Consider the following 14394-nt stretch of genomic DNA (forward strand, 5'->3'; position numbering starts at 1 on the left):
AAGTCTTTTCTACGGGTCGTTTGTGTATTCCCTGGTATTTGGCTGGTGTGGGCAGTGTTGGTGGAAATGAGGTATCTTTCTTCTGCGTACTACGGACCCGATACCGATGCAAGCTGCCGGAGGCCCCAGCGCTAACTTTTGTTGCTGGGATCGGCAAGATGGAAGAAACAAAAATAGGATCATAAGGAACTTTGGCACGCGAGCGACCCTTGGCCTGGACTGTTGAGATATCAGGGACCGTTGTACAAAGTGCCACAGCAGTTGTGTATTCATCATACGGTTTGCAAACAAAGATATCCAGTCATGAACTTCGTAGCGATCATTCTGATATATTTTCCTCTTTCGGTATATCATCCATCTAACTAAGTCTTCGGCCACGTCCAACTCCACAGTCGCTTCGCTTTAGGGAGTGGTGCTGTAGAGCGAGGATATGTGGAAAAAGAGATACTGTATACTGATTCAAGAAAAGCCTCTAGGGCTCTTCTCTCGACTCGGCATCGCATTGATGAAGTCCCCTTAACCTTAACGCGATAAGGCGCGGCGCACAGACCAGCTGCTTACCGTGGTGCAAAAAAGGAGCCCCTCCACCTAGGGGACTTCGCGTAGTCCATCACAGACGTGAAAAAAGAAAAGAAAAAATGAAATGGACTCGCGGGGAATCGAACCCCGGACCACTCCCAGGCGTCGTCTTGCGCTTTTGAAGGCGGAAGAACTGATGCTAAGGGAGTATTATACCACTAAACCACAAGCCCGATTTCAAGCTTGTTGCTTGACTTGATGTAAGAACAACAGGTTTGGCAACTTATGATATAGGTGTTGAAATTGGAACGGCGGCGAGAGCAAAAGGGGACTTCAGACTGCGGTGGGTCGGTAGCGGTGGGGTTCTTTGGGGTGGAGAGAGCAGACTAGACACGCTTCTAGACCCTTGGTGTAGGTATCGGGCCTACAAACTTTTTCTGGTATGGCCTTCTGCACTTTATGAGAACTTCACGCGCAGAACTTCAGTGTTGGTGTTCCGCGGTATGTAGCCCGGCCGTCGTTTCTTATTGCGGCAATGCGATATTCTTCCCAGATCAGCTAGAAATCCATAACAGCACATAACTCGCAGTATCAAATCACGGTGTCGTGAATTCCTTGTGTCTACTAGGAGAAGACTCCTGGTGCTTCAATAGCAAGTTAAGGCCCTGCCCGTATTATTCACTATGCAACAAAAGCCATTGGGATCTGAAGCAATACTAATAGCCTACATTCCATAGCAACGATTCTGGCGATTCAATGCCCACACTCATGCATGTAATTGACCCTTTGAAGTTATTGAGCTTGCGGTAGTGGCATAGTGGGCAGTCGATGGTTCTGATAGATCAAGACACACCTTGTGCTACCAGACCACAGAATGCGAGCTTTTGGCACAGGCAGATGCAGCCTCTGGTCTGAGCAGCCTCATCACAGGCACCCACGCACACGATTGCGTCTGAGGGACGGGCGCATCGACCCGCTCGGGGCTGGTCGGCGGCGATAATATTATTCGCATATCATGGCACCACGTGTGCGATGGGTTGCACGATCTATCTCTGCCCGGTTAGCTGCATGAACAGCCGGAGATCTGCACGAGGCCTGTCAGGCGATGGCACCCTCTCCAATGACGTCGGGCTGGACTTAGAGAAGACGCCCCAATCACGCGGGGATCCAGGCCTCAGCACGCCGTGGCGCGGACCGAAGACAGTCGCTCCGGGCCCTTTCCGCACGCAAACCATAATAAAAACGGTCCCTTATTCCAACAAGCATCCCGACCCACACACTGGGAAGGAGCAAACGACGAGCTAGACCGCATTTCGCTTAGACTAGCGCAAACACAACCGCGGGCACATATTTTCTCTGCCCTGGTGGTGCCCCTCGGTTCCTCCTACAACGATCCAAACTCATCAATTGGTGCCAGTACGATTCAATCGACCCTTTGAATCTCTTACCAGAAGACACCGTCTTTCAACGTCACTCCCTCCATTACTCGTACGACACTTCCAGTAAGACCAATGCCCGCACCATGTGCCATGCGACTGCGAAGTAATATCTGACAAGCATAGATCTCTTCCACAAACTCAATCATGGAATACCAAGCACCTGCTCCTGCTGCTGGCGCCGGCGGCCGTGGCTGCTACAACTGTAAGTTGAATATTACCTGCGTTACCAAACGGCTCCCTCGCCACTGTGACCCCGCAATGGTCGACTTAGCGAGCCCTGGATTTTCTTGTACACCAAATGGGCAAGATACCAGTCGCTTTCTTGAGCAGCAAACTCAGTCGCCATTTCTGTCCTTTGAGCCGTCGTTTGCACCTTCACACGCTGTACGCGCCTTTTGCTAACAATGTGCAGGCGGCGATGCGTCTCACCGCGCTGCCGAGTGCCCTACCAAGGGCACCCCAACCTGCTACAACTGTGGCGAGAAGGGTCACGTTAGCCGTGAGTGCAGCTCTCCTCAGGCTGAGAAGACCTGCTACCGCTGTGGCGGCACTGGACACATCTCTCGTGAGTGCACCAAGGACGGCGGTGCCCCAATGGGAGGCCGTGGTGGCGGCAGCCAGGAGTGCTACAAGTGCGGCCAGGTCGGTCACATTGCCCGCAACTGCTCCCAGGGAGGCGGCTACGGCAACGGTGGCTTTGGAGGAGGTCGTGGTGGCTACGGCGGCGGTGCCGGTGGCTACGGTGGTGCTCGCCAGACCACCTGCTACTCGTGCGGTGGTTTCGGTCACATGAGCCGTGACTGCACCCAGGGCCAGAAGTGCTACAACTGTAAGTGGATACGGCTGGCAAAAGATGACTGTCACTGACTTTGTTTAGGCGGCGAGGTTGGCCACTTGTCTCGTGACTGCCCCCAGGAGACATCTTCTGAGCGTGTGTGCTACCGCTGCAAGCAGCCTGGCCACGTCCAGAGCGCCTGCCCCAACTAGAGTGGTTCGAGGTGCCGTCGATGTTTTGATCTAGAATGAGTTTCGATGCACCAGCCTGCCTTCATGCAACTGTGACGGCAGGTCGGGATTAGGGTAGCAGAGATTGCGCCCAGGCTGTGACGAATCATCGACATGATTACGATTTCCTTTCTTGTATATTTTCATTCTGCGGCTCGCTGCCGTTTTTCGACGCTTCACGAAAAGCATATCGTCGCCCGGGCATGATTGGACGGCCTTTTCCTGAGTTGGCAGTTCTGTCAAGAGAGTTGGTTATCGGAAAAGTCTTGATCCAGGAAGAGCGTTTGGTGGGAGATACAAAAGTGGGTGGATAGGAGAGCGGATCCTTACGCGAGCAATGAATGGAGCAGTGCGTGGTCTGCACGTGGACTGTGACTGTAGGAGAGCGACGTCTCTTTTGGCGGATGGCTAGTCTTTGGGTTGTGGCCGAGCAGCCAAAGACTCTGACTGAGGTTGAATAAAGACACGAGAAAAGTCCCCACGATTGGGTGGGCTCCTCAACTTATACCCGCGCCAATTTCGTGCACCGTGATGGACGTGCGCTAAGCCAGGTTAACCTGTGTACAGGATAGTTGACATGCAGTACTCAAGGAATGTGTGGGGGGCACGGAGCTACAACGGGCAAACTGGGTAGCCTATGCGAGGGAGAGAGTGGTTGGAATGGGAATGGGAAATGGCGTGATGTGGTGCATGGTTAGGGTTCACGGTAAGCTGTGTATTGGAGAGTTTGTGATTGAGATACCGGCAATGTGCAATTATGTCATATTTCCATCTTTTAGCAGCAATGGCCTAATGGTATTCTTATGCCCGCACTGGTGGTGGTGCACTTTCTGCGTTGACGTTCGCCAAGCCCAGGTACGCCCGCGTATGTTCGTTTACATCCCACCCAAGCCCAAACAACATATGTTCAACCAACGGCGCCCACGACTCGACACACCACCAACGACGCGTCAATCGCAGCAACACGCGTACCCGGTACCACCACTCACTCCTTTACAAAATGGCGCCCCCAAAGAAGCGCGAAAATCGCGAAAATAATTACTACAACGTCGGAGTACAAGGAAGGCACGTAAATGCACTTTGCGACTTTGCGCGCGCATGCTAACATTGCGCAGAAAGACAGGCATCACTTTGGCAGACAAGGGCGTTTATGACGAACATGGCCTCGAACCAATTTCTGGCATTTTCTCATCTCCCGAGAAGTCTCCACCCAAGCGCAATGGAAACGCGACAGGATCAGAGTCGATGGAACTGCAGGAAAGTGCGTTTGTTCCACAGCGCTCGTCAAGTGCAATGTTGCGCGTGCAAAAGATTGTATTCTGACACTACAATCAGGCTCGATTCCAGACTTCACCACATCCAACCAACTCCTGCGCAGCAATCGAACAAACCTCCCTCCGCCTCGATCGCGCTCGCCCAAAAAGACTCACCTTGGTTCCTCGCCACGACGACAATCTTCCATGGTGCCAAGAGGAAGCTCGGCCGCCCCTTCTAGTCCCATTCGCGCTTCGTCACATCCGATTGCAAGGCGGCTTGATTTCGAGCAAGACGAGTCCAGCCTGCAAGAAACACCGGCACTGAGTGGATCAGGTGCGCGACGCGGAAGACGTTCAGATGTGTACGATATCCCCGAGGATGGCGAAGAATCCCCACTTCCAGAACCGAGTGCGATGATGGAAGAGAGCATGGTCCAGCAAGAACTCATGGCGAATGAGGCATCCGCCATTTTTGCAGAAGAGAGTTTTGTTGCACAGATTGGAGAAGAATCAATGGCTGACGAGGAGGCTGTCGAGGAATTGGTTGATGAGGAAGAGTCGGAAATTGTCACAGAACCTGTTAAACAGCCAGTCAAGAGGGGCAGAAAGCGCAAAAGCGACGCTGTAGATAACCCAGAAGAGCAGCCAGAGGTTGCAGAGAAGTCACGGAAGCGCGGACCTGGGGCACAGGCGTCAGAATCTCTCAAAGGCAAGAAGAATGGGCCTGCGCCTACTGTCCAGCGACGGAGATCTCAGCGTGTCTCTGATATTAGTGAACTAGAAGCCAGTGCTAGCGAACTGCCTGCCGACACTACCTTGGACGAATCTGAGCAAATCGACGAAGCACCAGTGGCACCGAAACGTCGAGGGCGCCCGCCACGCGCACAGCCTGCTGCAGAGAAAGAGAACACAGTGGCATCAAAACCGGCAAAGAATGCGGCTACGAAAGAGAAGAACGAAGGAGCCTTCAAAAAGCCTGGAAAACCTCCCGGAAGACCCAAAGCCAACGCCGAGCCCAAGAATAAACCGCCAGCCGCCGAACCCAAGGCCAAACCAGCACCAAAGACGAAGGAGAGCTCAAAAGCGAAACCAAGAGAGAAGGCACCTTTAATTGATGATGTCGCTGCTGGCAAACTTGTGGATGTATACGGAAACCCTCTGAGCAAACAAGACATTGACCAGATGTCAACTACGTCAGCCGGGTCAAGATTTGGACGTGGGCGTCATCTCTCCGTCTTCCGAGAGATAGATCCAGAAAACGTTGCTCGTGTTGGACGAACAGGCAGGCATCGGGTCGCGCCAATTGATTTCTGGAAGAATGACCACATTTCTTACGACGTTGACGGAAGCATGACATCGATTGTGAAGAGCGCGGCAGTAGAAGAGACACGGAGACAGAACAAGAAGTACGGACCCAAAGGCAAGAAGAAGAGGCTCACAATGGTTGAAGAGGAGGAGATTGAGCTGGATCCTTGGGAGGAGAAAGATGGCAGGCTCGTGGGTAACTACAAAGGCTACGATCCAGCCATTAACAGTGCCTCTGATGAGATTATTGAAGACGGCAAGTTCAATTTTATGCAGGTACAACAAGTCTTTTTTGCTGACTTTTGATCACAGATATTGCATGGGCGGAGAAGGGCATCCAACCGCGAGAAGTCGGCGACGGCGGATTCAAATTCGCAAAGATTGGCTCGAGCGGCTCCTTCTTCAACTGGGGACTCATTGAGCTGGGTCCTGACCAGATGAAGCGCACAAAGAACTCACGATTTATGCACATGGTCTTCAATGTGCAATCGGGCACCGTCGAGGTCCGTGTTCACGAGAACGAATTCACGATTCACAAACATGGCATCTGGCAAGTGCCTCGAGGTACGTTTAACTTTTCATCTCCTTCCTTTCTCAATCGTTTCCCCACACGTCGTTCCCTTTCAGTAGTTCTGTTCCGTTCTTTGCATTTTTCTGGTTTCCCGCCCTTTGCGCGTTCTGCACAACGCGCCGTCACTTCACGCTCGACGCTAGAGCAAACATGATGCACAATGCATCCCACTTTTTTCTTCGCACTTACGCGCTCTCTCGACATGTCCTGCAACATCACACGGTCCCCAGGAACACATAGCAGCAGCGAGCGGACCCATCATGTGGGGGCCAAGCGAGAGGGCGCCTATTCTCGTCACATGCGGAGCTACTGCCGTTGTCTGCGTGGTGCATGGGGCTGCGTGGGTACCTCACTTGCATGTTGCGTTTTACCCCCCAATTTGGAGACGGCGAGTAGCGTTGTGTGCCCTTGGCTTGGCTGGACCTTTTCCTCCGATTCGACTGCTGGCTGCTGCGCAAACGACAGGTACTTTCGTTTGAGGCGGCTACCGCGCGCGTTGTGTGGACCTCTCTCTCCTCAACAACGCAACGAACATAGAACGCCTTTGGCTGTTGTTGTTTCTTCGCTTTGCAGCCAGCCCCCAGTTTTTTTTTCGCAGCCCCGTTTTCGTTCTCGCCTTCCCTTTCGCTTATTTTCCCCCTTTTCTCCATCACTTCCGTTGTTGTTGATGCTTTGCGCTCTTGACGCGCTTGCCGGTCACAACATACCGCGTTTCGCGCGCTGATTGGCCCCGCTGGTTTCTCCATTTCTATACATCACATGAGGTATTTTTTAAGGGAAGCTGTTGGCTAATTTATTCCATCAGGGAATACGTATAGTATTAGGAACATTGGGTCTGGAACAGCCCGGGTTTTCTTTGCGCAGGCAAAGGAGAAGTTTGTGGATATTGAGGAGTAGATTTGGGGCTGAGGGTTTTTTTCTCTGGTGTTGAGGGTTTGGTATGGTATGACATGGGACAGCATAGCATGGTATGGCTGGGTTCTCAATTTACCTTCATAGTCAGTAGCATGACTTGTTTTGCGGGGATTCCTACATCTCAACTTCTTCTTCTTCTTCTTCTTCTTCTTCTTCTTCTTCTTCTTCTTCTTGCCCATGCGATGCATCAGCAGTGTACCGGAGAGGACGAGACTCCTAGCAGTATATGCATATTCACTTCATAACAACTACATGCCTTATCCCCTCCCCCTTTCAGCCCTTTTGTGAAATACCACATCTTCACTCTTCTTTGCTACAAACTACGCAGTACTGTACGCGAGCCTATGCACTCCTACCATTCAAACGGTCATGTATACAAATGCTTTCTTTTTTTGTATTGTCTATATGCACATATCAAAACATACATGTAAACATGTATATCCCTTCACCTTTTTTTCCTCTCATATTCTTAAACACTTCCTTCTTTTTCCTACACGTCTAGCTGGGACCTCAACATCTCATCTCCCCCACTCCGTTTTGTCTGTCGGTTGGAGTGTTATCAAACTACGTTACCCACGGTGGCGTGTATGGACTGAATGCGGATATATTCACATCTGCATTTTTTTTATTTTCTCTCTATTTACACACACAAGCTTCTTACATGCCTTCCCCGCCGCAATTCCACTCATGGGGGGGGGGGAGTCTTAGAGCGTACATATTTTGTGAGGTTGACTGGTGTGCATCTCCCTGTCCCTCTTTTTCCCTTTTGCAGTGTAGATATACATAACATAATACATGTGTAGTGTGTTTTTAAATGTCTCGTCCACTTGGGAAGTTATGTAATCTAGTTTAAAACCTCCGGTTTCTCGATTTATTTTTATTTTTTCCCCTCCTAAACGCATTTTACCTTTATGATGATTAAGTTTGGGTATGTTGGAGATGAGATATACGACTAAGTGAATGAGAGAGAAAGGGATGGCCGTACAAGTCTTGGTGAAGATAAAGTAGTACGGCTCTCAATTTTTTCGAAGAAACGATATCGAGGGCTTAGGCTTGAGTACGACTCCACGCCCATCCAGTGCATCCACACTCCTCTATCTAACCTACAACCGCGTATCTAGCTAGAGTGCGAGTGATGGATGCATATCGTCTCCGCATCGCGATCACCATATCTCATTACGATACGAAGTGTTGGGGTTGAAGTAAGTCGTGATCGAGATGGAGGTAGAGGCAAAATGTAATTGAGCTAGAGTGGAAGCAAGGGTGTTTGAGATGTGGAGAATATGTAGGCGATACGTGGCCGTGGGTATAAAGGCTTATTTCGCATTTTGAGTATGTATGGGTATGGGGCTTGCAGGGTTTGAGATGAAGGTGCTAAGGTGTTTGTTGTTGGGATTGTAGGTGAGGGCTTGAAGTGGTTAGGAGAGTGGTGAGTATGATGGGAGTGAGTTGTGGTGTAAGATGTAGTTTGGTATTTTCTATATACTACTTTTACTTGTAAAGGGTATCAATATGGGTATCATTCTTTCATCATCCGAATTTGCAACGTGGAGAAACACGTCCAGGCTCAGACATCGAGAACTGCACCACACACAATCATTTCGCCAAAGACGAAGACTACAAACATTCTGCATAATCTTCTCACTCACCTCAATATCCAAGCGGTGTACACCTTCAAGGCGGTGTAACTCAGCCTCAACGCCTCTACCAAATACCAAGCTGATACTACATGCAGCCACAACATATGTACGTCCCAACTTTTCGCAAAGACCTTGCATGCCATGCACAAGCGGCAACTAGCAGCAGCGACATCAACGTGACACAAAAGCGGACATTTCCGGTAGCGAGGGTATCGTTTCCAGCTTAGTGGAGAGCATGCAGAGAAACGCATGGAAAGTGCAAGTAAGTAAAAATGAGGTCGTCTAGCTCTAGGCGGTGAGAAGCGGTGTAGATAGATAGGGCGGGCGGGCGGGGCCCTGCATCACGTAGGCCCTACATGAACGTTCCTGGCGTAGTTTGTCTTCCGGTGAAGATGGAGACTGACAGAGCGACGGCGCCGAGAAGGGAAGTGGACGCTTGTGGGCTTAGCAGAGTAGAGAGATTTTGCAGTGGCCTCCAAGATAGATTACGGAGCGAGAGCCAGGCGACTGGGGCGTCTTGAGGCGGAACCTTGGGGGGAATTGCCAGACTGACATGGCCTTGTCGTGGCTTGAAAGTAGTGCGGCTTTTGTGGCGCTGCGTGACACCGCCTCTATGGAACAACTGGGCACTACGACAAACATAGAGGACAAGCGGTGGGTCGATGAAACTGCAATGACGTTAAAAATTGATAGCATTTGTGTCGTGTTGGTCGAGCTGAAGTCGTGTGGGCTGCCTTTGTCATCAGATCGGAAGATGGTATTTGGGGTTGTTGTCGCTTGTTAGTTTTAACTAGCGAAATGGCCAGTTTCCGCCTGGATTCTGAGGCCGCACAGCCCTAAAAATACTCCCTTAAACATACGTGCCGGCCACTGTCTCGTCATGTCGTTCGTCACAAGGGTAACCCCCTCTGACGACGGCCCGACAATTATGGCAGTCGAGGATTTCCTAGTCTGGCCCTATCGACGCCGTTGACGACATGTTTTGTTGTGTACGGGGAATGCCGGCATTGGAATCCGAGGTTTGATGCATGAATCGCCGTGTTGGTGCGCGAATTTGGGGGCATGAACGGATTCGGCCAGTTAAGCGGTTAACTTCCTGATTAAGTTCCGATGAACTGGCAGCGAACTACTCGATCGGCGATATTTGGGCAAGCGTGGTCCTTGGAGCTATTGATAGTCTAGCACAGAGGGCGTGGGGCCAGTGTAGCATGTAAGGCACAAAGACTGTTTCGGCTGCAATACGCCGGGCAGGGCCTGGGAGATATTCAGTGCAAAACTCATTGCATTGTGCCGAACGAGTCGTGGTTTTGATGCAAGTGGCACGCCGGGGGGCCTCGGGGTGTTGCGAGGCGCGCGCGACTCAATATGCCATTGTTGGATGGGTTTTATCGACCAAAAAGCATGCACTGCGACGCTTCAGGCCACGTTCCAGGGTAGGCGGTAACGGCGATGCAACGGTGTGCTTTTTGGGGGCACCCAGGTAGTGGGTGAACGGGCATGGCGTGGACAACAGGGCTGGGTGCAGGCCAAATTTGCCCGTTGCAGTGCCGAAATTGAACGGATGACGGGTGCATGTTTCCTGAGACGAGCTTCTGCTTGAACGCTAGCGTGAGCGCGAAGAAAGGGCTGGCGATGGGGAGAGCAGACGAGAGCAGGGCAAACGTGTGGGTGGGGAGGGCATCTGGAGCCATGGTTCATGACTGGTGGACATGGCAGTGGTTGCGACATGGAACGGCTTTGGATGCCCCTTGGTGGGCTTGGGTCCGAGGCAGCGATCAGCGGTCCCGGGCGATCAGAAAGTCGCGTGTTGGATCCATCCATCCAGCGGCGAGCGGGACCATGGCCGCGAAGCCAAAAGCAAGGCAGGGAAGAAAAAAAAGGAGGATTGCAGGCACAGGCACGAGGACGGGGTGCGTGTGCGTGTGCAAGGGGCCAGGTAATGGTCATGTGATGGATGCGAGGAAAGGGAAAAAAAAGGTGCGGTAGGCTGGACGGGAACGCCCTGGCTAGCGAGGCAAGGACAGCCATGGCGGGGCTTGAGGAGAAGAGGCGGTGGTGAGGCTGGGCGTGCAGTGAAAGGGTGTCGTCATGTGCAGCGGTGGCATGAGTCGCGGTTGGCGAACAGGTGGGAAATTCAAGGATGCCTAGATAGGAAGGCTTCTCGAAGGCCCAGGGAAGAAAAGCCGTGCCATGGTCGTGTCATGGTGGTGGATGGGTGATTGGTGGCCTTGCCTGCTTACTACCTGAGAGAGTAGGTAGAGTACGTCTGTCTGGACAATGCGCAGCGTGCACGTCCACACATGTATGTAGTAAGTAGCAGGCGTACATGCTCATACCCATACCCAGGCGGCGGCTGCGACGATACACTACCACTTGGCCATGCACCCAGAGTCGGCCCGCCAAGCATCAAGATGGCGGCGGCGGCGGGCGTTTACACAGGCTGGCAGCTGGTGGTTCGGATCATGCGAACAGTACTGGGCGCATGCAGGGCCAAGCCGGGGGAAACAGTTTTACCAGCGAGCAGCGTCGAGGGCGTTCAGAGGCCAGGACGGCCGAGAAGACAGCACCGAAGCAAAAGCCGTCGCAAGTCGAAGGCAGGCCGTCTTCTGGCGTCATGGTGCATGCATTGACGGTGGGATTGGTGTGGGCGTGTGCGTTTGGTTATGCCTGAGGTTGTGACGACGACGGCTGGGGGAGCGGGCGACGGGTATGCCGTGCAAGGGGGGGTTGGGGACACACACCACTTGTCATACTAGCGGCCTTCTAGAACAAAAGAACCCCCAAGCCCGGCCACAAGAGTGCATGGCCTGACGCCCGGGGCACAAACTCTGCCTTGGGCCTGTCCGCTAGCCTGTTTCAAGCCCGTTCATGGCCGCCGACCGTGGGCGAGGGCGGGAACCGACGGTCCATGGCATCCATCAGCCTTGTGCCTCACTGGGCCCGGCAGCTTTGGCCATAGCATGGGAGGGAGGTCGGGGAGGGGGGGAGAAGACGAGGAAGCGAGCAGGAACAGGGGATACGAAGAAGAAAGGGGGGAGACGAGGAAGAAAGAAGCAGAAGCAGCAGCCTCCGACGTCGCCGTTGCCGAAGAACAAGAAGAAGAAGAAGGCTAAAAGGAAACAAAACAGGCGTGGTCTGATGGGACATGGGATGACGAGTGCGAGGAGTAAGTCGTCGCCCAAGGCCCGTCGAGTCGAGTCGAGTCCAGTTAGGACTGGATCTTTTGCTATCGATAAGCCAGCCCTACACGGGTCAAACATGGCAGGGCCGCGCAAGACCAGCCGTGCAATCTTTGCTTTTGCGGAGCTGAACACCCTCTGCAAGAACCATGACACACACACACACCCACACACCCACCCTCCAGCACACCACTCTCCCATCCACTCCCCCTCCCAAAATAGCCTAACCCCTAGCCACCATATGCAAGGACAGCGAACCGTTCATGCAACCCGCACTTGTTCTCTTTCTGCTCACCACATCCGCCCAATCACTAGCCCCTCACATGTCTCCAGTGGTAAGAGCCCTGTCTGCAGTCCACTGGCCAACGCACTCGACACCCTCCTCCCAATTTCCTAGCTGCAACACCCCCCCTCCCAGGCCACCCCCCCCAAACACGTCTAGAAAAGCCTACGACACATACTCTCACACACACTTTCTGATATTGGCGTCGGAAAATTTTTTCTCTTCAACCATGGCGTCGCCTCTAGAGTAAACTGCCCTTGCTGCGCGCAAACCCACCACACCCCTGCTTCATTGGAAGCGGTGACAGCGCAGCTACCCCCCCTCTACACTCACACACACTCACACACACTCACACACACACACACAAACCCCTCCCACCCCCCCTCCAGCGTCGGCCACGTAGACGCTGCTTGACCGACTTCTCGAGACTTGCATCGCCCGCTGTTACGTCACCGGCACCGCTTAGTTTGGGGCCCAAGACCAGCAAGGGCCATTCTGGGGTAGACGAGAAACGAACCTTACCAGGTCTTGTCTCTTCAGTGTGTGTGACTGTTATGTGTCCATGTTCACCGCCACATCTTTGTTTGCCCCCCCCTCCCCCTCCTCCTCCCCCTCCCTGCTTTGCAGCAAGGGAAATGCCTGACGACATACAGTTGGCCGGGGTGGACGTGTCAAGAAGGAAAAAAAACTTGGTCGCTGAGCATGTCATTGAACTTTGTTGAACTGAAAATGGTACTTCCCAATTGCTGGGGAGGGGTCTAAAGTGTTTCTACGACCGAATTCTTTTCCATTCTATACCTGTGTGTGCCATGCGAAACCAACATGATTGTTTCTCAAACCAAGTTGTGCCGTTTTTTTCTTTACAAAGAAACATGATAGTTATATAAGATTTTTTGCAGCATATGTATATGTATATATATATGTAAGAACGGAAAAACAAAATAGTCTAGTTAACTACATGAAAAATGCCCATTGAAACAGTAAAACGCAAAACTAAAACGTGAGACGTGTAAAACCCACCCGTAATCCATAAAACCGCGCTATAGCAGATGTTCTAAACCCCACCTTCCCAAGCAAATGCCTATGCCGCAGAACGAACCCTTCCCACAGTGTAGGGAAAAAAAGGGGGGGGTGGGAACGAAGGGGGAACCAGATGCGCATTTTTCTCTGCATAAACAAGAAGACGAGAAATAAGCAAAAAAAACGCTAACAAGATGCTCCCCAAGAAAGATGCACACAACCGACCCCGCACAATGCTTCCCCTCCCTTCCCGGATGCAACGAAACAAAAACACGCAATGCAATCATGTAAACTCGCGATGATGGGGGAAAACAAAACATTCAAAACAAAACACACACAGAGAGAGAGGAGGAAACCATGACTAAACAGCGCAAGCAACAAAGATGCATGATTGGAAAGATGGAAGGGAAGAAAAAAAAAGGATATGATAATAGCCAAAGAAAAAGAAAACCAAAAAACACATGTTTGTGTGTGTGTAGGACACAACACGCCCAAAGTATAAAGCAAAAAAAAAAACGAGAACCCACGCTAAATGCCATGAACAAAAAAAGTGAACATCATGATCTTCGCATAAAACGGGGGGGGGGGGGGGGGGGAAGGAAGGGAAGGAAGAGGAAGGAGGGAAAGNAAAAACGAGAACCCACGCTAAATGCCATGAACAAAAAAAGTGAACATCATGATCTTCGCATAAAACGGGGGCAGGGGAGGAAGGGAAGGAAGGGAAGGAAGAGGAAGGAGGGAAAGAAGAAGAAGGAAGAAAGACAAGCCATCAACCTACATCCCCTCCCCCTCTTCTCCCTCCTCACCCACCAGATCCCCCTCTCCCTCCGTCGCCCCAGTCCCGTCCCGTCCATCCATCTAGTAAAAAAAAGCAACAGCAAAAAAAAACCCACACTCCCCTCCCCATCGTGCGCATCTCGAGAGTAAGGGGTGGTGGGGGTATCCATTCCCTTCCTTGCCTTTCCCTTTGCAATGCGCGCCATACCCCCAAACACCCATTCCATCCCACCCCCCCAAAAAAAACTCCCTTGGAAAAAGCACACGCTTTCTAGACCATATAACAAAAAAACTCCTCATAGCCCCCCCCCCCCAACCGACAAAAAAAGTCGCTTCACCCCTTCATTACGGTCCCGGCCCGAAAATGCTTCGTATATCTTTTTCCCCTCTTTCCTTCTTCTTCTTTTCTTCCTTTCCCGTTATCCCAATCGGCCAAGTAGTAATGGGAAAGAAAACGTGTATACATATATGAACATGGCCCAAAA

At 51.9% G+C, this 14394-nt stretch overlaps 4 protein-coding genes across 4 annotated transcripts; 3 read left to right on the plus strand and 1 right to left on the minus strand.

The window, feature by feature from the left end:
• Window positions 1-2451: 2451 nt before the first annotated feature.
• On the minus strand, window positions 2452-2880 carry COCCADRAFT_82817 (uncharacterized protein; the record flags this gene model as incomplete). Its single annotated transcript, XM_007709030.1, has 1 exon — window positions 2452-2880. The coding sequence occupies one exon, from the start codon at window positions 2878-2880 to the stop codon at window positions 2452-2454; it is 429 nt and encodes a 142-aa protein (XP_007707220.1).
• A 1083-nt stretch (window positions 2881-3963) lies between these two features.
• COCCADRAFT_32380 (uncharacterized protein) lies at window positions 3964-6992 on the plus strand (the record flags this gene model as incomplete). The annotated part of the gene is made up of 5 exons (XM_007708985.1): window positions 3964-4028; window positions 4079-4224; window positions 4299-5780; window positions 5837-6088; window positions 6901-6992. The coding sequence occupies 5 exons, from the start codon at window positions 3964-3966 to the stop codon at window positions 6990-6992; spliced, it is 2037 nt and encodes a 678-aa protein (XP_007707175.1).
• Window positions 6993-7554: 562 nt separating this feature from the next.
• Window positions 7555-7797, plus strand: COCCADRAFT_82717 (uncharacterized protein; the record flags this gene model as incomplete). Its single annotated transcript, XM_007709031.1, has 1 exon — window positions 7555-7797. A coding segment is annotated over one exon (243 nt), but the record flags the coding sequence as incomplete, so codon positions are not given.
• A 2218-nt stretch (window positions 7798-10015) lies between these two features.
• Window positions 10016-11763, plus strand: COCCADRAFT_22048 (uncharacterized protein; the record flags this gene model as incomplete). The annotated part of the gene is made up of 6 exons (XM_007708966.1): window positions 10016-10083; window positions 10258-10627; window positions 10824-10901; window positions 10936-10959; window positions 10997-11301; window positions 11418-11763. The coding sequence occupies 6 exons, from the start codon at window positions 10016-10018 to the stop codon at window positions 11761-11763; spliced, it is 1191 nt and encodes a 396-aa protein (XP_007707156.1).
• Between the last annotated feature and the right edge of the window lie 2631 nt (window positions 11764-14394).

This window comes from Bipolaris zeicola (genome assembly GCF_000523435.1).
Source record: "Bipolaris zeicola 26-R-13 unplaced genomic scaffold scaffold_5, whole genome shotgun sequence".
Lineage (NCBI taxonomy): Eukaryota > Fungi > Ascomycota > Dothideomycetes > Pleosporales > Pleosporaceae > Bipolaris > Bipolaris zeicola.